The sequence below is a fragment of the Galeopterus variegatus genome, unplaced genomic scaffold (assembly GCF_000696425.1).
Source record: "Galeopterus variegatus unplaced genomic scaffold, G_variegatus-3.0.2 Scaffold621, whole genome shotgun sequence".
NCBI lineage: Eukaryota > Metazoa > Chordata > Mammalia > Dermoptera > Cynocephalidae > Galeopterus > Galeopterus variegatus.
Window position 1 is genome coordinate 275,677 of NW_007726732.1, and position 24,668 is coordinate 300,344.

At 50.3% G+C, this 24,668-nt stretch overlaps 3 protein-coding genes across 5 annotated transcripts in view; all 3 read right to left on the reverse strand.

The window, feature by feature from the left end:
• Positions 1 to 568: 568 nt before the first annotated feature.
• MRPS26 (mitochondrial ribosomal protein S26) lies at positions 569 to 2,413 on the reverse strand. The gene is made up of 4 exons (XM_008570641.1): positions 2,178 to 2,413; positions 1,933 to 2,079; positions 1,720 to 1,843; positions 569 to 1,070 (listed from the first exon to the last, which is right to left on the reverse strand). The coding sequence occupies exons 1-4, from the start codon at positions 2,390 to 2,392 to the stop codon at positions 936 to 938; spliced, it is 621 nt and encodes a 206-aa protein (XP_008568863.1). The 5' UTR covers positions 2,393 to 2,413; the 3' UTR covers positions 569 to 935.
• A 168-nt stretch (positions 2,414 to 2,581) lies between these two features.
• GNRH2 (gonadotropin-releasing hormone 2) lies at positions 2,582 to 4,418 on the reverse strand. The gene is given in 3 exon segments (XM_008570656.1): positions 2,582 to 2,683; positions 3,994 to 4,115; positions 4,259 to 4,418. Coding segments are annotated over 3 exon segments (384 nt in total).
• A 4,417-nt stretch (positions 4,419 to 8,835) lies between these two features.
• PTPRA (protein tyrosine phosphatase, receptor type, A) overlaps positions 8,836 to 24,668 on the reverse strand; it is a 110,592-nt gene continuing 94,759 nt past the window's right edge. For all 3 annotated transcript variants that reach the window (XM_008570645.1, XM_008570644.1, XM_008570643.1), the window contains 11 exons: positions 24,137 to 24,256; positions 23,230 to 23,396; positions 22,599 to 22,734; positions 21,749 to 21,898; positions 20,492 to 20,585; positions 20,097 to 20,173; positions 19,449 to 19,583; positions 12,124 to 12,249; positions 11,892 to 12,043; positions 10,244 to 10,379; positions 8,836 to 9,454 (listed from right to left, as the gene is read on the reverse strand). In XM_008570645.1, coding sequence (XP_008568867.1) covers positions 9,380 to 9,454; positions 10,244 to 10,379; positions 11,892 to 12,043; positions 12,124 to 12,249; positions 19,449 to 19,583; positions 20,097 to 20,173; positions 20,492 to 20,585; positions 21,749 to 21,898; positions 22,599 to 22,734; positions 23,230 to 23,396; positions 24,137 to 24,256 — 1,368 coding nt within the window. In that variant the 3' untranslated portion in view covers positions 8,836 to 9,379. The remainder of the gene's footprint in view (positions 9,455 to 10,243; positions 10,380 to 11,891; positions 12,044 to 12,123; positions 12,250 to 19,448; positions 19,584 to 20,096; positions 20,174 to 20,491; positions 20,586 to 21,748; positions 21,899 to 22,598; positions 22,735 to 23,229; positions 23,397 to 24,136; positions 24,257 to 24,668) is intronic.

Consider the following 24,668-nt stretch of genomic DNA (forward strand, 5'->3'; position numbering starts at 1 on the left):
TTCAATCATAAATATTCCCAGTATCCACAGGGTTTGGTCCAAGCACTTGCCAAGCCACACTGAGCTCATAATGCTTTCCGTCAACCAGGCCTCCTCCCCTGCCAGCACCAATCTGGTGGGTGGGCCAAGGATGCTGTGGTGCCAGGGCAGATGTGGGTCACTGAGACCATGGATGGAAAGAGCCGCCGGAAGAAATGGGGTCTTCTTGCTTTTTTTTGGCAGCTGGCCAGTAGGGGTATCTGAACCCTTGACCCTGGTGTCATCAGCATCATGCTCTATCTAACCATGTGAGTGAACCCACCAGCCCTCCTCTTTACTTTCTGTATCTTGAACACACCAGACCCTGCCAGCAAAGCGCAGATGGAGCAGAAGAAGACTCTTGGCCAATGAATAGTCTGTAGTTCAGGTACCAGGTGATACTGCTCCAGCCTACAGCCCCAGATCAGGGATCAGAAAACTTTTTCTTTAAAAAATCATAAAACTAGTATTTTAGATTTTGCAAGTCATATGATTTCTGTTGCAAATACTCATCTCTGCCACTGCAGTGTAGTCAGTGAATGGGAGTGGCTGAGTGCCAATAAAACTTTATTTACAAAAAACAGGCAGCAGGCCACATTTGGCACACGGACTGTAATTTGCCAACCACTTGACTTGATGATCTTCAGATGACCTGGCTGCCCAGTCTGATCCTCTGTGAGATGAACCCACTCTAGGGTAAGTGCTCTGCTGAGGCTGTACATGGGAGCAGAACAGAGTACCATGTTTGGGAATTCCTGACCAAGCGGTGAGGGCACAGGCCAGAACTTAAAGGCTGCACTGGAAAAGGCTGAGTCTTCCTCATAAGGAACACCAACTGCTTTATTCCGGTTCAAGCTTATTCCGGCTTACCCCCATACACACATGGTCCCTGGGCAGGCACTGTCCTTACTGGGCCCCTAGGAGCCACTGCCCTGTGGTCTAACCACCAGCCCCTCTCTGGTGATGGCCCAGTTGTAGCTTTTTGGAGAATCCAATGCTTCTTCCACCCTCGCCTCCAGGTTCTCTCGGGTGATAAAGTTTTTTGCCTCCTCCTATTGGGAGAGAGAAAAGGCCAGCTGAATGGGAGACTCTGGCACATGGTTGCCTGTGCAGTAGCCTCCTGGCCTCTAGCCCCCCACCCCCCCACCCCCCACACCGGGGGAAGGATGCCTGGACCCCAGGTCCTCTGTGAGCGCCCCAAGGGCCTTCCTGTGGAATAACATCAGGCAAGGCTGCCACATTCCTCTTTCTTAGACAATCATCCGCAGGACACCTTAGCCAGAACACCAAGCACCAGCTGTGACACAAGGAATCAGCTCCTCAGTGTTAACGGGTCTCCTTTTTCTCTCTCTCAAACTAGTCCTTCGCAATCTATTTCTTTAATTCAAGCCTCATCTCATCACTGCACTACTCCTAACTGGTCTCCCTGCTTTTAAGACCCACCCCTGACAGCCCTAGTCTAGAAAATTTAACCCTTCAATGGCTTTTATTGCCTGTAAGGCAAAACACAAATTCCTGTGGCACGCGGGATCCCTCCACCAGACACCGGCTTACCACCTCCCAGGGACCCTGCTTACATTCCCCTTCTCTCCCAAATCCTCCTCTGCCAAGTCTCTCTCAGTCTCTGCACGCCCAGAATGCCCACTGTCACCCCAGCCGAGCCCGCGGCCTCGAGCCCCGCCCTCTGGAGCCGCTGCCCACCTGCAGCTGCAGCACTTCTTGCTCCTTGAGCTGCACCCAGGCCTGCGCCTCTTGGGCCTGGCGGGCCTGCTCTTCGGCCTGCCGCTGCTCCCGCTCCTGCGCCTCCTGCCGCAACCTGGCTATCCTGCGGGCGGCAAGAGGCCGGGGCTGAGCGGGGCCGGGCTCTCTCCCAGGCCGGCCGCCCCGCCTCACCCCGCCTCTCGCCCCACGCACCGCAGCTCGTGCAGCCGCCGGTTCTCCGCCTGGTTCCAGGCCATCAGTTCCCGGTGCTCGGCGGCGTCCTCCAGGGCCTTGCGCTCCACCAGGACCCCGGATCGGGCCTCGTGCACCTTGTTCCGCACCTCGGACACGAACTCCATCCTGGGCGGCGACACGCTTCAGGTCTGTGCCCTCTCCGCCCGCCCGCACCCACGCTCCCCTGAGGGCGCCGATGGCCACCTCCCCTCCGTTACACGCACCTGAGGGCGCGCACGGTCTGGCGGTACTGCCGGTAACGCTCTATCAACACAAAGAACTCCGCAGGGTCCACTGCGGGCGGGGTCGCCAAGCGCCCGACCTTGGACTTGGCCGGCGGGTCATGGCGGCTCTTGCGGCCGCGCGCGGGCAGCAGCAGCAGCAGGGCCGGGGGCCTGCACGGGGGCCGCGCTCCCAGACAGCTCAGCGCGCGCAGCATGACCCACTCCGCTCACCGCGGCCCGCACCGCCCAGACGCCGCCGGGAGCCGGAAGTGGCCGCCTGCTGCCCCAGCCAGGACCTTCTTCCTCCCCCTTTGGCTGGGGAAACCCATCGCCCACCTGGGGGCTTAAGGGCACTCTAAGGGTCCTGGGCTGAGCTAGAGGCTCGCTTTCCTCCAGGGTACCAGTCATGGGATCAGTGCTAAGCCTCTGAATGTCCAGGGTGGACGGCCATCATCAGCAGCAGCAGTAGCAGAAGGCCCAGTCTGGAGCTGGCCATGGCAGGGTTGCTGTGTGGAGTAGACAGCACTTAAAGAGTCTGACGCTACCAAATATACGCCCTTCCTCCTCCTCCAGGGTCACCTTAGACAACTGGCACCTCAGGGACAGCTTTCCTGTATCCTAATGCCTTTCCCTTTCTGCCACTCCCTCTCGCCAGCCAGGCCGGCCCGCGTCCCTCCAGCCCCCAAGCGGGGAAGGGTCTCAGCGGGGGTGGGAGAGGGAGGAGATAAAAGAGAACTTGAGACAGCTTCGGAGACCTCACATTTAATTGGAGGGCGGTGGGCTCGAGCTGCAGTCGGCTGAGGGAGAGGGGCGGCCACCTCACGTGACACTCTAGTCATGTGACCGCCGAACTGCCGCCTTCCTGGCACCCTCCCTCCCTGTCCCCACCTGGCCTCCCGGAGCCGATCACTCTGCGGCCTATGTTGTCTAAATACTTATGTTAGATTAAAACAAAAGATCGGAAGTTACTGGTGGAGTAGAAGGAGATAATTGTATTAACCTCCATAAATAAAAAACAAGACAGTGGCGGCTGTGGGGTTCCCCAAGCTTCTTCTCAAGCCAAACGCGCCCCTCCACCCACAGGCACCCGAGGACCCAGCAGCCAGGATGCCGGAGATACGTAGCATATCTCCAGCCGGTTATACTGTATGTATAAAATGTGTATTTTCCAAACCTGATACGTAAAAATCTGAGTTCACACCCATTGACACTAGGTGACAAGGCTTTGCCTCATAGGAACTTATTACATTCTCCTTTAGCTATCGTGCTCCCCTAGTGCACTTTAAGTTCAATTTGCAAAACAGTAATAAACCATAGTCTTGGGGAGTCACTGAGTCCTTCATTCCTGGTGCACATGTCAGCTGCCACCTGGTCCTCCAGACCCTACTGCCTATTTGTCTCAGGTTGCACCCCTCACCTCTTCCCCCCAGCCAAGGGCCTGCCCACCTTGGAACATGTCAGCTTGATGAAACAAAAAGCCTGGGGGACCCCATGGCAGCCACTGTCTTGTTAATATTATTTTTTTAATTTATGGAAGTTTTTAGTACAATTATCTCTTACTCCACTAGTGACTTCCAATCTTTTGCTTCAATCTAACACAATTTTATAAGTTGTGTAGAATGCTCCCGGGAAACAGGAAGGATGGCAGATGGCACCCGCTTTGTGTGAAGCAGGAGCACAGAGAAACATCTGGGGGTGTTGTGGCAGGGGGCATCGCAGTGGTGTCTCATTCCCTGCCCTCCCCAATCCCAAGCCATGATGGCCACTGGTGACCAGTGGCTGGTTTTGAATGCTGGGAGCCTCTCACCCCACTCACCAGGTGCTGCTTCCTGTGGAGGAAACATCAGGCCACAGTCTGGCCCTCCCAGGGCACACTGTCCTCCGGGGCAGCCAGGGCATCGCTTGGGAGGCCATGGGCAGTATGGGCTGGGCTACCTGCTGCAGTGTCCAGGACCCTTCCTCAGAAGGGAACTGAGGCTGCAGCCTGTCCTCCCTACCCCCAACCCTGGCTCAGGGTAGGTGGAGGAGCCCCAGCCAGGACCTTCTTCCTCCCCCTTTGGCTGGGGAAACCCATCGCCCACCTGGGGGCTTAAGGGCACTCTAAGGGTCCTGGGCTGAGCTAGAGGCTCGCTTTCCTCCAGGGTACCAGTCATGGGATCAGTGCTAAGCCTCTGAATGTCCAGGGTGGACGGCCATCATCAGCAGCAGCAGTAGCAGAAGGCCCAGTCTGGAGCTGGCCATGGCAGGGTTGCTGTGTGGAGTAGACAGCACTTAAAGAGTCTGACGCTACCAAATATACGCCCTTCCTCCTCCTCCAGGGTCACCTTAGACAACTGGCACCTCAGGGACAGCTTTCCTGTATCCTAATGCCTTTCCCTTTCTGCCACTCCTCTTCATCCCAGGTCTGCAGGGGTCCAGACCCTAAGAGGTCCTGGCCCAGCCCAGGGGAGGATGCTCCAGGGGACTAGCCTTCTCCCAGAGCCCTGGGGCACAAAGGCTATCCCACCTTGCCAAGCTCTGAGGACTCTCCCATCCCTCCTTCCTTCAGGGAGTTCCAGAAGTGGAAGAAGGTTCAAGAGGGGAAGAGACTTCAGGCCAGTGGATGGGTGGACGAATGGATGGTCAGGGGAGTTCTCCATGAGACAGACAGCAATGTGGGGGTATTTAGGGCAGCCGGTGCTAGGGAACTAGAGTGGCAGGCCCTCTGCCCCTTTTCTCTGTGGCCCACCACATCTCTCCCGTGGTAGATGGGGATGTGGAACGGGTGTGCTGTGGTGGCAGGAGCAAGTGCTTCTACCTCTTGCTTCTCCCATGCCAGGGGCAGCAAGCACAGCAATAGATAGTAAGGCTGTCTGGGAAAGAAGAGGGGAAGGGGGCTTTTCTGGATAAGGTTCAGGGGTGGAGGAGTTTGGGAGGGGGGAAGGGGTATAGGAGTTTGAGGTGGAGGGAAGAAGGGCAGGGCGCCATGCACCCAAGGTGGAGCTCGACCCAGGAGCCCCAGCTCTTAGGGAGGGCAGCCTCCTCACTCACCGAGGAAGAGCTGTGGATGAGGTGGCTCCTTCAGGCGCTGCCAGACCCTAGCCAGACAACCCCAGGATTTATTGACCAGGCGGGTCCACCCCCGCTTCCAGGCCCACAGGCTCCAGTGACGTCTTTAAAGAGGGGCAGGGGAGCAGCTTGCCACCCAACCCACTTCCCACTCCATGAGCACCCACTAGGCAGCCACTGGCCCTGTGGTCACCAGACAGATGCTTTGCCTCCACCCCATCTTCCCAGAGGTCTGAAGTCACAGGACTCCTGCTCCAGGCTGGCTCACGTCCTGGTCTCACCTTCCCACATCGCAGGCTGCATCCTCAAGTTCCTGCCCTTGAGGTCTCTAAAGGCCTCACTGCCCTTCCTGGCCCAAAAGGGAAATTGTGGCCTCAAGGGCACTGCGGAGAGGCAATGCCTGGGGATTCCCAGACTCCCACCCAGCTCATGGCTCTCCCCAATGGAAAAGTAGGGGCATAAGAGTGGGGATCCCAGCAGCCTGTAGAGGTCTTGCCACCCTCCTTGAGGGCTTGTTTGCTCACCTGTAAAATGGATAGGGTGGAATAGTTTGTATCCACACACCTGGGCACTAGGGCTGGGTCATTCCAGATGGAAGTGGGTTTTAGGGAACAGTACCTAGCCAGGAGTGGCCTCTCTTCATGAGAGAGGGCCCGGCTGAAGGGGCACTGCAGCCTCCCTGGGGCTATGAGCAAGGGGTAGAATAATTTTGTCCTTCAAGGTTCTAACCCCTCTCCACCCTGTGCTCAATGATCCCACCCTGGGATCATTTGTGGATTTGGACACAGCTAGCCGGGGCTGTTTGTCTCTCAGCTTGCGTCAGCATCTCAGCTTCCCACCTCCAGCCATCAGCCTCCAGGTGTCAGAGGCCTGTCTACAGGGTTAATAGCCAATCTCCACATTTCAGCACAACAGCAAATGTGAGAGCCAAGGCCAGACTTGGCATTGCAGTGAACAGAGTCATTGGCAGAGCAGGTGCGTCAAATCCTGTGACAAGGATGAGGGAGGGGAGGCATAATGGGCACCACAGTGTCCTGGGTACCTGTACTTCAGCTGCCAGGCAGGATGGGCACACCTGTGAATTTCCAAGTTGACTTATTTGCAGGAACCTAAAATGAATGTACGGACTGTATGTTCAGTTACATTGTTTGGGGAAATACAGACGTTGTTAACCGGGTGATTTTTAGGAAAACATCTGCTTTGTGATTTAGTAAAATAACTTTGAGTTCAATAAACTAGCTTAGTTCTGGTTTGGATTTACCTAATGTTTTATTCAAAGTCCTTGGTGTTTAATTTTAAAAGAGGAATGGGGTGTCTTTATTTTTTCTGTAATTTGATTATGGTTTTTCCTGAGAAACTCAAACCAGTACACTAAGCTCCCAAGTGAAAGCTCTGGTCCCTTTCTTTCTGGCAACATACTTAGCTTTTCAGGATAGTTGCAGACGTTCCTCTACAGCTATCCACTCTGGGATTCATCCTTGTGTCCCTCTCAGCAGAACATGGAAAGCTGCTTGTTCACCACTGAGTTCCAACCAATGCTTGGTCCTGAGGATACAAAATCATTCCAGCTGGGAGCTGCTTGCAGTCAGCTGGGAAAGCAGAGCTTTAGAGCGAAACAAAAACTCAGGTGCTGCCAGAGCACAGAGGGGCACAAGCCCTGAGCACGTGGCCCGGAGAGAAGGATGAAGACAAGTTAGCTAGAGTCGTGGAAACTGGGCATGGCAGCAGTGGCATGCCCCAGCATAAGGAACAAAACGGAGAAGGGCCATAGGAACCACCGGTGGAGCTGTGGGGCTGAGGAGTGGCAGGGGGGCAGAATGCTGGAGGGCTGGAGGAAAGAACAGTGGGCTTTGGAGAGACTGAGGTGGAACCCAAAGGACTGGGTGAAGCCCTGGTGTGGGGAGTGAGACAGATGCCTCTGAAGCACCCTGGTGGAATGACTTGGCAGGAAGCAGGACCCAGAGCTGGGGGTGTTGGGGTTGGAGCACAGCTGAGGGTCCACACAGACTTGGAAACCCCAACCTCTAAGGAGACCGTGGAGGAGCAGCTAAAGGGTGAGGATAAAAGTCAGGAGAGTCACTAACACCGAGGGGATCAGCTAGTGGACAGAAAGACGATGGACTCCTGGGGTTAGCACCAAGGAACATGTGGGAATGAAGTGAGGAAGAAGAAAGAGTCAGAGCACAGACATGTTCAAGAAGTCTGTGATGAAGGGGGAAGAACTTAGTACTGGGGGAAATGCTTTTTTTTTTTTAAAGAGATTTGAATATTTGGGAGGGGGGTGATGAAGGAAACTGCAACCTAGGAGGGAGCAACTCGGTGAAGTGAGGTCTGAGCATGGCCCATGCTTCTTTCAAAACTTCAGTTTTGAGTTTACTGCCTAGTTCCTTAGTTCCTAAGTTCCTAAGGAAGGACTGAGTGACTCTAATGACTTCCACTCACCTCCTGCAAGCTTACAGAAGTGGTCCGTTGTTGCACCCCTGGCTCCCACAGGCCTCCTGGGTCCCTTCCTTCCATTAACATCCTGAATATGTGGTGCACAACTGGCACCCCTACTGGAGCCACTATGTGTTTACTGCTTTGCCTGGACTCTAAGGCCCCCTGTGATGTGGCTCCACTTGACCTTTCCTCCCTTCTTCTCATCTAAATCTCCAGCATCCCTCAGGTCCTGCTCAAGTCCCCGCACCTCCAAGCAGCACAGCAGCAATGGCCTCTTGAGTGTGCCTCCATGGATGAGGCTGGGGTACAATTTCTCACTCCTGAAGCCTCTAAGGAGTCCAGGGTCTGCCCTGGCTCTTCAAGAAAGGCCTGAGAGCCATCAGAGCTCTGCCACAACAGCCAGTTTAGACTCCTGCTCCCATGATGAGCTGCTCATGAGGATAGGAGGCAGTGGACAGACCTGCCCTCCCAAATGTGCCCCCGACTAAAGATCACATTTCCCAGCACCCCTGCAGTTAAGTGTGGCATATGACTAGGTTATAGCCGCGACCCATCTTCAACATGAAGATGAGAATAACCTAAGAATATTGGGGCCTGAAGATGGAAGGACACTGGCCCTCTGGACAGGGTAGAGTGTTACATGAGAAATAAGTGAAAAACCACCTAATTTAAGGCACAAAAGTTTGACACTTTTGTCTAACATGTCAGGCTCAAAACCAAGTTGGGATCTAAGACTCCCACCATCTGGCTTCTGGATCTGTGATATACTTCCACATAAAAGTCCTGGAAATGAAACGCATGAAAGGAAGTGGAAGCTATTTAACATAGTAAGTGTGGACTTGAAGATTTGGAGAAGTCAGACCGGCCTCAGCCCCAGAGCCAAGCCAGCTTCTTTCTGCCCTGTGCCCCTCGCTTAGGGAAACTCAGTGAGGACCCTCACCATCTTCCCCAGGGAACGAGGTTGGCTGGGAGTATGGCACCAAAGATGTGCTGGGAATAAGAAGAGGGTCCTGGTGATTTTCTAAGAGCTGGGGGATTGAGCTGGATGGAAAGGAGGGACTGGGTGATCTCTCGGCCAGCTGCGAGAGAACAGCAATGGCAGGACCAGGAGCAGCCTAGGAGAACCCAGCCCTGTATGGCTGCCCCACCCCAGACAAAGGGAGACATTTCCTTAGGGAGTCAAAGCTTTTATTACCTGATAATCCCTAGTGTGGTGCCAGAGATACCGCTCTGGTCCCGTTATGCCCCGCAGTGTTATGCTGGGATGTAGGCTGTGGGAGAATGGGGTGGGGCTGAAGAGGGGAGGGATATTTACAGTGCATGGGGGTACTGGGACAACCACTTTCCTCAAGAGCTCCAAGAACTTTGTGCTTTTTTTCTTAGTTGGTGCTGAGCTACCTGGAATGGATTTTGTGTTTATCTTCTTTAGGAAAAGGTGTATAAACCAAAGAACAATCCTGCCCAATTTCCAGGCTGAGTATGTCACGATATCAATCCAAACATCACACTATTTAATTCCCCAATAAAACATTGGAAAAAGGACTATCAGGGCTAACACATTTACATATAAAATCTCCACCTAATAGGTAATAGAAGCCTATGTACCAATTTCTAAAACAGTTATAAGATATATACACAATTTTGGGTATATTAACAAAACAGAATATTACAAAATATTAAAGGCAAGTCTCCTGTCCGTGGGCCCTCGTCGCCTCTTACTTGAAGTTGGCATAATCTGAGAATGCGTCAATATATTCCTGCACCACCTTGTAGCAGAATTCATACTGTTCCTGGAGAGTGAAAGGTGGGGGGAAATGCCAAGGTTACTGAACAGAATGCCATACCTGCTGTTCCTAATGGAACTTTAAAAAAAAAAGGAAAACTGAAAGGAAATGAATATTTTTGGACTTCCACCTGAGCCCTGACCTGTCTGCCAGAGTTCTGACAGCATTTCCCTTGTGGGCTGAGTATGGCGGATCTTGTATAAGCAGAGCTGACCAGAGATGACGAGGAAAGTCCTCGTCCCTGCGGAGGTCAGATGTGAGTGTGATGGGCTGGGGGATGGAGCAGCTGGAGTATGGCCCACATCTCACCATGGCCACCAGACTGGGATGTGCCCTGGCTCTCAAAGCCTCATCTCCTCCCAAACCTAAAATTCACTTTCCTTTCCCTCTTAAACATTTCTAGTTCCAGGGGATTCAGGAAAACCTCTGTGGATATTCAGACTGTTAAGAGTCAGACCTCTGAACAGGGAACTTAAGCCGAACAAAGGCAAGTACTCCTGGGTTTTTCTTGCCCAGGACCCAGGGAGAAGCACTGACGAGCCCTGTGGCGCACCCAGGCACCCCCTTCTAACCTCTCACATCCCTCTGGAGACAGAGTCTATGCTCCCACTGCAATCCTGCCTCCCAAGGTGCTTCCTGTCTGTCTGGGGCACCTTGGGGAATGGTGGGGCTAGGCATGGAAAGGCTTCTATCTACTGGGTAGGCCCCTCCCAAGAGCCTCCTCCCTGAGCTAGCCCCGACAGAGAAGGGCCGCAAATGGTGTAGTGGCACAAACCAATACGTGGAGCAGCATACCAGTGTCTGGACCATGTGTGGCCTCTGCAGCCTCAGGCTCTTGACGGTCTGGAAGACATCCAAAATCCCCTCCGCTTTCACACGCTCCAGGACGGTGCTCAGGGCACAGAAGGTCCCCGTCCTTCCTGCCCCGGCGCTGTAACACAGCAGACACATTTACCATGCCTGCTACGACCCTCTGTGCCAAAGGGTAAGTGACAGTGGTAAGGAGCAGACAAAGGCTGAGGGTAGTGGTCCTGAGGTCTGTCATCCAATGGAGCGGGTGGCGTGGCAGCAGGAGGCGCATACTCACCTCTGCCTTGTGGACCCCACCCAGCCTGGAGGAGCCCTGTGACAGCACAGCTCTGGGGTGGTGTGCCCTGCTGCTCCTCCTGCATAGCCCATGTGCCTGCTGAGGGACTCGCCTATGGTGATGACCCTCACTCATGCCCAGCAGCACTGAGCCCGTGCCATCCACCTGCAAACATGACTGATTGCCCTGGCTTGCTGCTTGCTCAGGTTAGAACAGGTTCTAGTCCTGTCTTTCCTTTCCCTGACAAACCCAGCCCCTCTATGCCTTTTGTGTATCTACTGATTCTTTTCCATGCCTCTCATTTTCTTCTTAAATCCAAGGAATCCAGACTTTATCCACCCTGGTCAGTGTTATCAGTTGATTCACTCACTAGACACTGAGTGTCTACTCTGTGGCAGGGACTGTGGGGTTTAGTACTACCCGTAGACAATCAGATATGCAGTAAGGGAAACAAAAAGAGGAACAGGAGGCAGGGTGTTCAGGGAGGCTCTCTGACAGGAGGCCATGTGAGCAGAGACCCGTGGAAGGTGAGAGTGAAGCCCTATGGCTGTCTGGGAAAGAAGCACCTCAGGCCAAGGCAGAAGGATGATGAGTCTGCTGAAATCTGTGCAGCTGATCTGATGAAGGAAGGAAGGGGAATGGTTGGGGTGAGGTCAGAGCCCCTGGGAGACACTAGCCTCTGTCTGGTGCACGCCCCTGCCTGGCCTGAGCAGAGAGCCCTCAGATCAGGTTGGGCCTTCTAAGCTGCTGACTATAAATAAAGGAGTGCATTTTTTCTAAAATGTAATCTCAGACAACATGCCTCAAACAAAATTCCAAAATTCACCTTCTCCTTCCAAAAGAGCCTCCTCACCACCTTTCTTCTGTTGGTCACACTGACTGTTACCAATAACCCAGGCTCAAACTTGGGAGACCCTCTTGATTCCTCTTCTACCCCAAGTTCTTACTCTTGTTCATTTTTCTGCAAACTGTTTTTCAGAAGAATTGCCCTTTTCTCTTTTCCTGTGCTTCCTAAGGAAGCCAGGCCCTCACTGCTCATATGCCTAATGCTCTCTTTACTGTCAGTCTCCTCTGCTGCTATCCTGGATCCCCTAAACCACCCTGAATGTTTGCCTGCCCAAGATCTTGACAGTATTAGTTCCCCAGCACTGAATGTGCCAAGTTCAAACTCCAAGATCCTCTCTTATCATCCAGCCCTGTCTTGATCATCAAACTTGATTGCTAAGTACTCACCAACATCCTGCGCTTGTCCAACTTTCCTCACGGTCCAATGCACACTTACCAGTGCTCCCCCCACCCCAATGGCCTGTCTCCACGCTCCTTCCCTGCTAAGGTCTGGGGCTGGGCAAGCAGTACCTGCAGTGCACGGTGATGGGGTGGTTCCCTGACTGCTGCTGCTGCTTCTGTACAGCTGCGATGATGCTGATCATGCCCTTTCCGTCACTGGGGATGCCCACTTCAGGCCAGCCATGGAAGTGGAACTGCCGGATCTGTCGGCTCTTGTTCTCCTTTGGAGGAAGGGGGATCAGGGAGGCAGGGCCAACCCTGCTTTCCCTGTGGGAGGAGCCCCACCCACCAGCCCTCTTACCCTGGTGTTGGTGACCAGGAGGTCTCGGACGGTGTAGCTCTCACATTCCTCCTCTTTCTTCAGCTCCACTGTTATGTCTCCGTAAGACAACAGTCCATCAGACGGCCAATACTGGGCACACTTCTCCTGGAGGGACACATGTGAGAGGTGAGAGGTTCAGAATGCCATGGGTGGTAGAGCAGCCTGACCCTCTCTCAGTACAGCCACCTCTTACTTCATCCCCAAGGTACTGAAAACTTGGAGGATCCTTATAGTACTTCACATCATCCCAATTAACTTGCGATCCTCACCAGAGATGATCAGTTAACCATCTGGTGTTACTTATTTACAGCTGAGTTTGTAACACTGACAGTGTCTGTGAAGAACTATACCCACGGGCTCAGTGGCTGGGGGGAGGGAGAGGAGGAGGAGTGAAAGTCTTTGTTTTGATTCCTTTTTTCCTCCCTTGGGGTATTTCCACATTTTAGAGCTGCTTACATATGTCAGACTACTAATCCAGAAAAACTGAACCCATTCACATTCCCACCTGACCATGGTGCTTCACCACAGCCCAGTCCACAGTATCCTTTCATCCCTTTTCTCTTTAATCTGCAGTGGTACCTTTAAGTCGCTAGCACGCGCTTTTTTGCCCTTGCTAGTGAGCAGGAGACAGTTTACTGTCTGTCTCTGCTTGCACCTGGCTCATTTCTCTCTACAGATCCTTGTGGGGACGGGCTGTCTCTTTTCATCTTTGTATTCCTGGCACCTTGCACAACGCCTGGCATATGGTAGCTCTCAGTAAATATCTGGGTAAATGGACTTGTTCAATCTCCGCAGAACAAGTCAAGACATAAATATGTAAATAAACAAAACATAGTTATACTGTCTTTTTTTTTAGAGCATTTTAGGGTAAGATCTAAGATTCTTCACTATTGGCACTTTAAAAATTCTCAAATATACAGGTACTATATATTCATTAGAAAAGATTTGGAAAAAATAAGAAAAGTAGGAAAAGAAAAAATGCTGACAGTCTCACAGTCCAAATAATCACTATTAAAAGCCCATTTTAGTGACTTCTCTTGCTTTTCATGTGTGATCATTCAGGAAACCTTTTATAAATGACAGTGAGTTCATTTTAAAAGACAGGATTATTAAAGTGGTGGACCAAGGAAATACCACAGCCCAGTGCTTTTCCACCTGTGCCCACCAGGAGCCCAGGGAATGCCTCGGAGATTGGGGCTCTGGGCCCTCTCTTCAACCAGAACAGCTTGTTTTGGGTTAGTAAGAAATTGATTAATGTACACAAAGGATGATTACGTTTTGTAATGATGAATATACTAATTATCTTGATTTGATCATCACACACTGTACATAGGTATTGATATTCAACTCTGTACCCCACAAATATGTATAATCAATTATGTTTCAATTAAAAAAATTCTAAGTAAGGCTCACCTCAACTAGGTCTTATATTGGCTTTTAGGGCATTGGTGGGTGGAATGATTTTGCTACCACAGTTCCCTCCCAACACTGCCTTCAGAGTTTCTCAGCCAGGTTTGAAGACTGGGACCTTAAAACTACTAGAGCTGCTAGGTTCCACGTGGGCATGACAGCAGCAGAGTGTATGAGCTAGAGGAAGAGACACAATCACACTATGACAAGAAAAAGAAATACTGTTGTCCCACACTTAACAGCTTTTAGATATTACAGATTGTCCTAGTTACACACAGCAGTGAAGGAACTACTGAGAGAGACCCCTCTTAAAGTTGTGGACAGGGACTTCGTCAACAGTGACAGCAAGCAGGGAGCCTGCTCTGGCTGGCTCTCAAAGAGCAGGGGCTGTGACCCATGTCAGACACCATGCCCCGCTTAGAACATGGAGGGCCAAAGGGGATAAGGGAAAATGAAAACCAGATTTAAAATAAGCAAATGAAACTAAGAGGAAGGACTCAACTCAAGTCTGGGGACTAGATATCACCACTAAATGTTTCTAAATTTTGTATGCATGGGTAGATTTTCCCTCAAGATCTCCAGAAGCCCTAAGAAGATTTTATTACAAGGAGTAACATGATTAGATTTATATTTTCAAAAGGATGACTGGGTGCCCTGTGAGGAACTAACTAAAAGGGTTGAGAATGAAAGCAGCAAGACCGGCTGCCAGACTACTTCAGGTGAGGCTCAGTGCTGGTGGGGTGTGAGTGCCATCATCATGGTCCCACTGGCGAGTTCCTCAGCAGGTGAGAGAGGATGATGGCTTATATGAGAGAGGTGGATATGCTCAGCATGTATCAGGACTCTTTGACAGACTAGATGTGCAGGTGTGGAGAAAGGGGAGTAAGGAAGGGAATGCCTAGACTTTGACATGAGCAAATGTGTAGAAGGTGGTACTATTTATTGAGATGCATCAGAGTGGAGTGGACTAGTATGGGAGGGGAGGAGGAAATCAAGTTTTGGGCCATATGAAGTCTGAGATCCTTAAAAGACATCCGTGTGGAGATATCAAGTAAGAACATCAGTCCTCAACCAGGAATCTGGAGACACAGATTTAGGAGTCTCTGGCATATGGACAGTATTTCTTTATTTTTTTTGAAGATGACCGGTAAGGGGATCTTGACCCTTGACTTGGTGTTGTCAGCACCACGCTCTCCCAAGTGAGCCAACTGGCCATCCCTACATAGGGAACCGGCGGCCCTGGTGTTATCAGCACCCACACTCTCTCAAGTGAGCCTCGGGCCAGCCCTATGGAGAGTATTTAAAGCCACAGGACTGGCTGAAATCCTCAAAGGATAGTGTGTCAAAAGAGAACAGTGATGGGCTAAGGCTTCAGTCTAGAATACCCCAACATTTAGAGGTCATGCAGAGAAGAAGGTCACAAAGGAAACAACAAAGGAAGAATGTTTTGAGAGGGAGGGAGGAACTGTTTCAAGTGCTGCTGTAAAGAAAAAAAAATAAGAAAAATGACCTTTGGATTTGTCAAGACGGTAGTTACTGGTGATCTTGACTAAAGCAGTCCAGAGGAGTCAAGCTTGGAGGAATAGGGTGGGGAGAGAGCTTGAGAGGAGAAAGCCAACTCTTTAAAGGAGTTTTGCTGGGAATAGTGCCAAGAAATGGGACATTAAATGGAAGGGGATGTGGGATTAGGAGAGATTTCTGTTTTTTAAAGATAGAAAATACAACGCACATAGGCTAATGAAAGTAATGGAACAGCAAGGAGAACTGCTTATGGAGGCAAAAGAAAAGATAATTACAGCAGCAACATCCCAGAGAAGGCAGGAGGGAATGGGACCAAGAGCACAGTAAACGGCTGGACTGGGAGACACAGGAATTGTTTCCACTGTAACAGGAGAGAAGGTGAGAGAACTGATACAGATTTGAACAGGCTCGTTGCTTGGGGGTGGGAAAATGAGAGTGTTCTTGTCTGATTTCTTGGAGAAAATGAGGCCAGGTCATGATGGGACCCACAACAGGGGATGGTGGAGGTCTGAGGAAGAGAAGGAAGAGCAGTAGAACTGTTAGGTGGCACTAACTACCCACATTAGATTTGTGGTCATGAAGTCAACACGAGAGCCATCAGCAGAGTTTTGTTTTTTCCCAGTAATGTTTGCTATCAGATGGAGGTACATAATGGATTTAATAGGGTAGAGACCTTGCCATGAATGTAAAATGCTATGAAAGAAAACGTGAGGGAATAATGGGTGTTAGCAAGGGAAGGATAATACTGACAAGACACAAAAACTCTAAACAGAGTAAGAAGGAAGATGAGGACACGCTGAGGTGACTGATGTTGAGAAAGTGGGGAGTCAGTGACTCTAAGGACTTGATGAAGACAAAGAATTACTAGAGTAAGAGGAGAGCAGTGCTGAGGTGGGAGGACAGGAGGTGGTAAGTGGGGGGTGGGGGTGGGATGTTGTAGAGATTCCAAAGGTGGTGCAGATCCAGGGAATGACAAGATTGTGATTTGACCCTGAAGTTGGGTGGCTGAGGAAGCTGGGAAGCAGAAAGACTACGGGTATATGGATCATCCACATGGATACTGATGCCTCCAAAATCAGACAGGAATAGGGGCCAAAAAGATAGTGAGTGCTGTGGACTCAATGTCCCCCCAAAACTCATTGAAGCTTGATCCCCACTGTAACAGTGCTAAGAAGGTGGGAGATCTGATTATGATATTTGAAAGGTGGGGTTTTTAAGAGATGATTAGATTGAGAGAATTGTGCCCTCATGAATGGATTGATTCATTCATGGAGTAATGGGCATGGTTCTGATGGCTTTAGAAGGAGGGCAAAAGGTTAGCTAGCTCTTACTCAGGCTGTTCCCATCATGTCCCTGGTCACCACAGGACCCTGTGGAGAGTCACCACTAAGAACGCCCTCGCCAGATGTATTCTCTGGACCTTGGACTTCCCGGCCTCCAAATTTTAATAAATTTTGTTTCTTTATAAATTACCCAGTTTCAGGTATTCTGTTATAAGCAACAGAAATGGACTGACACAGTAAGTTAAAGTCACCAGTGTGTGAGGGATGGGAGATGGGAATAAGTATTCAAGTCCAGAAGAAAGCTTGGGAATTGGAGTTTAATCTCAGATTTATGTTTTCAGGTTAAAGACTCTAGATAATGGCATCCTAAAGAAGCTGAAACAGAGAAGCTTCTCTGTCTTTCCTCCTGCTGTCTTTGTTTTCCCTTTTCCCCCTAGACAGCAGTAAGTCTCTTGTACGGTCTGAGGCTGACAACGGTGAAGGGGACGCACACCTTTGTGGGGAAGGGTCTAATACTATCATGTTCTATGGATGCTATAGAGAAGTAGAGCGAGGCCTCGGGCTGGGCTGACCCTGTGTGGGAGCTGCTGGTACTGCTCTGCCCATGCTGATGGATGGTCCAAGCTGTAGCTGTTGAGGGAACCCAGGCCTTACCTATTTGACCTCTCTAGTTAAAATGGAACAGAAGGAAAAAATGGAGAGAACAGAATTTTAAGTTTTGATTCCTCTGAAATTTTAATTTATACAGGTGAAGAATTTATATTTTGGGATCAGATTTTTTCTCTGGGAATTTAACACTGGGGGTGAGGAGTGGTGGTGTCACTTTGTATAAATGTAGGCACCCTTCATTGTGTCATTTAGCTTTATTGTGTTACTATCTCTGGGAGCTGCAGTTGACACGAATGGAAGATGAAAGAGGAAGTGAAAGTTTGTCTTGGTGGCTAGTGAGGCCTTGTAAAGAACATCACTAATGTGCCGTTCTGATCCATTTATTTTTTTATTTTATTTATTTTTTTTGAGAACGGCCGCACTGCGCTCAGCCAGTGAGCGCACCATCAGCCATCCCTATATAGGATCCGAACCTGCGGCGGGAGCGCCGCTGCACTCCCAGCGCCGCACTCTCCTGAGTGCGCCACGGGCTCAGCCCTCGTTCTAATCCATTTAGAAGCTTCTGAGGGCAACAGCTACTGCCTGTTCACTGGCCCTAGGAAGACAGGGGTGTAAGGCACAGTGGTAAGTAGAAGGGAATGGGCCTCACCCAACTGGTAGCAGGCTTGGCCAACGGGCAGGAGAATTTGTGTGTGCGTGGCCCTTTTCCCCACCGCTACCCATATGAAATGCTTCCTGCCCCTCTGCCCTTTGCTCTCATTAGGTCCTCTTCAAGGATGGAAGAGCCTGATAACCTGACTGGACAGAGTTGGAGGTGTTCACGGGACCACATTTTATTACAGGCCGTGGACTGAGAGATGATCCTGTGCATGCTGTGCCAGCTCTTCTGCCTGCTCTTTGGGCCCGCCCAGATCTGGGGGTGGGGATGTGGGGGGAACTGCATGTAGGGCTCTGGTCTAATATGCATGTTCCCTCATGGCTTTTCAGAGAGGAGCAGCAGACAAGCACCTAGCTCCTGATAACACAGCGACTCCTATCCCAATTGGCCTTTGTTACTCAGGTGTATGGTTCCTTGAGTAAACCCAAAGACCTTAACTAAAGCCTCCCACTTCATCAGTATTGTTATTAATGATAGATGAAGACCTACCGATTATGTCTGTTGATTAAGTACATGATACAAGTCTGGGAAGAATAGCTAATAAGTTAAATAACAGATTAAAACTGAAAAAAATCTTGATATAATTAAGTGTCAGGGTGAGAAAATGTGTAAAGACTTCTATCAAAGTTAAATAAACTGCACAAGAACAGAATGTAGACGATGTGGCTTGGAACTAATGTAAAAACATATTGTTTTTAATTTTTAATTGATTACAAATTCAGTGATTTGTGAGTGGGTGCCAGCCTTGAGCCTTCCCCCATCTGGTCCACTCCGGTCCTTCACCATGTCTTAAGGCAGATCCCCCTTCCCACCCTGCTGAGCCAGGCCACCAGCATTTCTGCCACAGCTTCCTCTCTGCTTCTGGCTTGCTCATTTATAACTTGTCTTCCTCACTGTTGCCAGAAGGACTTTAAAAATAAATACAAAGTGGACATTATCTCTTTAATTGCTTTATAAAGTCCAAACTCCTCACTGTGGCTTAGAAAGAACTTTCTTGTCAGGCCTTACTAGCTTCTTTAGGATCATTTTCTTGATTCTGATCCCTGTTAAGTGATGCTCCAGGCATAATGAACTGCCCATTTATGGCAATGTGCAACATTGACAGAGTTTTGAAAAGAGTAAGCATTCTTGAAATACAGACTGGGCCACCCAGAAATGGGGAGATTCCTGAGATTCAAAGTGCTCAGTAGAGGCTGCATGATTCTGACTCAGGACTAGTGTTAAGAGATTTCCTAGTAGGAGCTGACCTAGGGGGCCCTATAAGGTCCCTTTATAATCTGAGTTCCAAGACAACTCTTTTTAATTGACTTGAGGGCTTTTTTCTTTAAAAGATTTCCTTGTTATTGAATATCAAACTTTAAATTTCCTGTTTTTGTTATTTCCCAAATTCTACTGCTTTCTTTTGAATAGTCAGTGAAGAGGCGATCTGTTCTTAGGGATACAAACAAGGGTTCCACCTTAGAGCCTTGGCCTGGCTCAGCCCTTCCTGGGAGCTGGGGAGGGGGCTGTGTGCACAAAGGCTAGGCTCAGGGGGACTGTATTCAGGAAAAAAGTAGAAGGGTGCGCACTGTCTGGGAATCGAATAGCGACTCAGACCACACTGCTTTCCAGTCCTGGGAAAAGCTAATGACTGCTTAGACACCAACTGGCTGGGCGATACTGCCTGGAAATTGTGCTTTGGACAGTGTAAATAAAAAAAAAGGTCCAAACATACCTTCCAGTGCATGCATCCCCTTCTCCCAATACACACACACATGCACATACATACACACAAACTTCTCATGCAGTCTGTCTCCCACAGCCTGGGATCTTTTTCAGCTCACCTGGCCTCTCTCTTCCAGTTCTGTTAACATCACAATAGAGCAGGATTTCCACTCCCAGATCATTCGCCAGAAGTCTTCAATTGTGTGGAGAAGAGGGCCCTGGCTGGCGATGTAGGAGTCCTTCTGCCGGTAGCCCTAGACAGGCCAGGTCAATTGCAGGGGTGAGGTGGTTTATCAGGGAGGGGATAGTGGAGAAGCCAGGCCACTAGGAAGGGATGGGGCTGCTTGGAGGCAAACCCATCTAAGGAAGGGCTCCCCTCTGGCCAAGGACCAAACCCTGTCTGACAAGCTGGTCTCTTTCTATCAGGGATAGGGAAGTAGGTGGGGTGGGGGTCCAGAGCTAGAACGAAGACAGCAGGAATGGGCAAGATCAGAGGTCAGTTTTTTCAGTCTCTTAGCTGTGGTTTTTGCTGTAAAACTTTTCTTCCAGGTATTATACTGGTACATGCCTTTTGTTTCCCTCTACCTTCTGCTCTTAGGGGCTGGACAGACTCAATGCACAGGGTGGGGGGGTGCGTGGGTATCAGTTCAGTATTTGTTGATTATTCAAAGATGATCCTCCCAAGAAGGCATGTGAGAGAGGCACTGCAAACCCCAGCTGAATCTCCATGGAGTTTTGGGAGCAGAGGGGAAACATCTGCCACTTACATCAATGAAGGACGCGTTCACATAGTCTGTGTTCTCCTCGCCCCGCTTAACTGGAATGATCACTCTGTTGAATTCATCTGCAAGTAGGACAGTGGCTTGTGGCTCACCAACATCGCTTGTCTTCTTCCTCTCCTCCCATTGCTCCCACCCCAGGACCTGCACAGACATAATCCAAACTGGACAAGGACACGCCTGTTTCTAGCCAAGGAAGGAGAAAGCCTTTGGCCTTTATGTTCTTTTATTTCTAGAAGCCACTAAAGAACTGGAATCAACAATAGGCAATGCCATGATTTTTGTTTCCAAGCCAAACATTAACTAATACCTAAGAAGTGGAAGGGGTGGAGGGAATTGTGGGACAGGGCAATAAGGCTTTGGGGTAGGAAGAAGGCTCTTACATGGAATGATCTGTAAAACTCGGTTCTTCTTCATGTTGGCTGGAAGGTTTCCAGTCCGCATCTTGTCATTCTGGATTTTGATTGATGTTAACTTCTGAATTAGGGAGGGGAGGGGAAACATTACCGATCCTAGTAGCTCAACTTGACAAGATTATGCCTGTCACGGGGCCTGAACCTCTAGGCTACTCTGCCTGCATGCTGCTCTTCTCACCACGGCCCTGACCTCCAGTTCCCCATGTTCTTTTTGGAATGTTGTTTCTTCTGTCTCTAAGCTCAGTGAATAAGTCAAGAGAGTGTTTCGGAAACAGTGCCTTCCAGGCTCTTGTGGACCCTTCTGGGATGCCCCTGGCTGGAACTTTATGATCCTGGGGCAAGGATGCCAGCACCACAGGAGGGAGTGTGCCTGCCCGCCCTCCTGTTCTACCCCCAGAGGCTTCCAGACTCTTCAGAAAAATTTATTCAAATGTGCATCCTCCCTTCCCGATTCTAAGGTTCCTTCTTGATCCTTGCCACTCAAAGTGTATCTCACACACCAGCAGCATCAACCTCAACTTGTTAGAAATGCAGAATCTCAGGCCCTAACTCAGACCTGCTGAATCAGAACCTGCATCTTGAAAGGATTCCAAGGAAATTCAAGTGTACATTATAGTTTGAGAAGAATGCTTTAAAAGTAGTCCTCCCCCCGACCTCCCTGAATCTCACTTCTGGGAGTGCTTTTATTGATGAGAGCATGACATATGCCTTAGATGTGTTGAGAACCATTGACTAATGGCATGTAGCAGTGGTCAGCAATCTAAGGCCCACAGGCCTACTGCCTATATATAAAGTTTTACTGAAACAGCCATGATCATCTGTTTACGTATTGCTTGTGGCTGCTTTTGTGCTACAATGGCCGCATTAATAGCGGGGACAGAGACTACACAGCTTGTAAAACCTAACATATTATCTGGCCCTTACAGGAAAACTTTGCTCTTTCTGTACATTATAATTACCTGGGAGGGCTGTGGGGCTTTAAAAAAAATACTGTTGCCTATCCCCTCCCCCACCCCCTGCCCCCCAAACACAGCCCAGATGATTCTAATGTGCAGGATAGGTTGAGAATGACTAGAGCATGAGTAAAGGGCCACTTCCTGAACTACTGGCATGCCTCCCAAGGGGTCATCATTTGCTAGTAAACGCACAAGGATTCAAGCATCTCATATTCCCCAGATCACATGGATCCTTCAGTCTGAAGGAGGGTGTCCCACTCCAACTCACCTTAAATTCCTCCTCTAATCCATTGTTGCTGGTCCCTGGGATTTTGTTGTAAATTTTCTGCAGGTGTGTTTCTAGAGAGGTCACTTCCAGTTCTGTGTCTCCATAGAGATAATGCTCCAGAAGGGCTTGGTATATAAAGACATACTGCATCTGAAACGCAGATTATGCCCAAGTTCTTGGTTACACACAACATGGTCCTTGTGGTGCCAGATCATTCCCCTCCCACTCCCACTTCACCCCAGTCCATTTCTTCTTTGATCCTAGCAGGGATAAAATGACTCATTCTTATTGTCTTAATTCAGTGAAGCAGAACTTGAAATACATGAGTCCCATTTGGGGTGCTTAACTTGGAAGGGAGAGACCTATTTGCCTTGGGGTGTAGGAAGCCTGGAGAGGACAAACCTAACTCCTCATTCTGAAAGTGCAGATTCAACAGTGTGAACAAACTGGAGACACACAAAGCCTGTTGACAGTGTGGTCCCAGCCTCCCTCCCAGTGGTGTGCCCTAACCACAGAGCCAATCTCACTACTGCTGCCAGACGTGACCAAGCTGTATCATAGCTCTGTGGGTGCTGATTCTTTCAGCTGCCTGGCATGCTTGCTGTCCTCAGGGACTGTTCCCTTATCTTTAAAGTCCAGTGAAGATAACATCTGCCATCCTGACTCCCCCAGGCACAAAGCCACAACCTCCTCTGTGCTCTGTTTCGTTAAATACGAAATTTATAAGGGCCCTTCATCACACTGCATGATGATAATTTACAATAACCTGGGAAATGGAGTGAATTCTCAAGGTGGGCAGAGATTCTGGCCCTGGAACGCCCCACCCTCACCTCACCCATAGACCACTCACGTCTGTTTGCACCATCTGGCAGCGCTGTGCCCGGATCCGGCTCACAAAGCCATACACGTCCACCTTCCGCTCTGTGTGCATCATGTCCAGCATGGCATCAATGACAACAAAGGTACCTGTACGCCCTACACCCGCACTGAAGCAGAGAGCAGGGTGTTACTGGGATGGCCAGCATGCCTTGCAGGAGCAGACAGGGACAGGCAGTACAGGCTGAGGCTCTTTCTTCAGGTCTCTACATTCTAATTCCAAATGGGAAAGTGCTGGGACTCTCCTGCAGCCAACAACCACACTGTCCCCTGAACTCCTAACCTCCAGCCATCAGGACTGGACACCCTGACACTTAGAATGGTCTGAAGGTTGTACATATTCACGGCAAGCACTCAACCTAGCCTCTTGGCTTCCTAGCAGGGTCTCCCGAACTCCCAGTCCTGGAGGACTACCCTTCCTTCCCTCTCTCCTCAAGTCATATTCTCCACCAGGCACTAGAACTTGAGGAGTCTCTCTGGTTGTTGGCCTGGGGCCCCAACAGCTCTTCTGCTCTGTGCCAGCCTCCTCAGCCAGGGCTGCCATGCTGCTCCCCTGCTCTGGCCATGGGGCAGAATGTGGGAGCCATGGGTCAGGCCACACTGACCTGCAGTGGACCACGATGGCCCCTGCATACTGAGGGTTACAGGCCTTCACCTTCTTGAGGAACTTGAGCATGCCGATCGGGGTGAAAGGCACCCCAAAGTCTGGCCAGCTGGTAAAGTGGAACTGAGTGATGAGGCGCTGTGGCTTTCTGTTGGTCATGTCGCCCACCTGTAAAGTGAGGATATCCTGTGTGTTTACCCTGATACTCACAGATGAGCAACACCAGGGGAGGGAGGATGATAGCTATGGTTGTCAGAGAAAATGCGGAAGTGAGAATGTACCCAGGGAATTTTTAACCATGGACAGAGAATCTTCCCAGTAACCTCATGGGTAAGGCAGGGCTGATACAATTATTCTTGGCCTACAGACATGGAAAATGAAACTCAGAGAAACTAAATGACCTGGTCAAGGTCGCAGCCTAGTAAACAGTAGGGTCAGAGCTAAAATGCAGGGCTCCTGACTCTTGATAAGTCCCCTTTTCACAGCACCACACTGCCCCTTGGCTGAAGGTGACCTTTGCTCAGGCCTCCAGGGTCACTCTGGAGGGCCAGGAGCAGGCACACCACACCCCTGACATGAGGAACTTTTGGAGTAGGAAAGGAAGAGAAGAGGTTAAGCACCCAAGAGATCGCACCACCTCCTGATACTCCCTTTCCACAGCATTTGGTCACATCTAAGATGATCAAATTCCATCTCAACAGGTATTTCTTTCTCCCAGTAAGGGAATGCTCCTCCCTTAGCCTTGACAGAGAAGCTCCTTTGAGCTCAGGTCTGTGGTTTCAGAATCCAAACACACTGTATATTCAGCAATTCTTGACCACCCTGAATAAGAGGGGGATGACCCAGCCTGTTCCCTCCCTCTTAGCAGTCAGCAGATCCTAAACAAGAACCCAAAAAGGAGACAATACCTGCTGAATACAGAACTTTCGTACTGTGTAGTCCACCAGGACGGTCACATCCTCTACAGACACACGGATATTCCCATAGGTCCAGCAGCCTTGGTCTGGCCAGTACTGGGCGCACTTACACTGGAAAGAAACAGACACATGTCCCCTGACCTCAGACCTCCTGCCCTTGGCAGATGCAAACGGCCTGAAAGGAAGGGACCATAAAGCCCAGACTAAACTCCCCAGAGAGCCCTACAGCCTCTTCTCTTACCTCAGTCTGCTGCAGACTTATTTATTCTAAATGCCCTTCCTCTGGGCCGGCCCGGTGGCGCACTGGATAGTGCACCGCTTGGGAAGCGCGGCGGCGCTCCCGTCCGAGGGTTCGGATCCCACATACGGACCGGCTCCCGCTCAGTGAGCGAGGCGCGGGAGCAATGCCGAGGCTTGCAGTCCCGTGGCCGGTCCCCGGTCCGGTATGGGGGCAACACTGAGGGTTGCGATCCGTTGCCGGACACGGAAAAAAAGACAAAAAAAAAAAAAAAAAAAAAAAAAA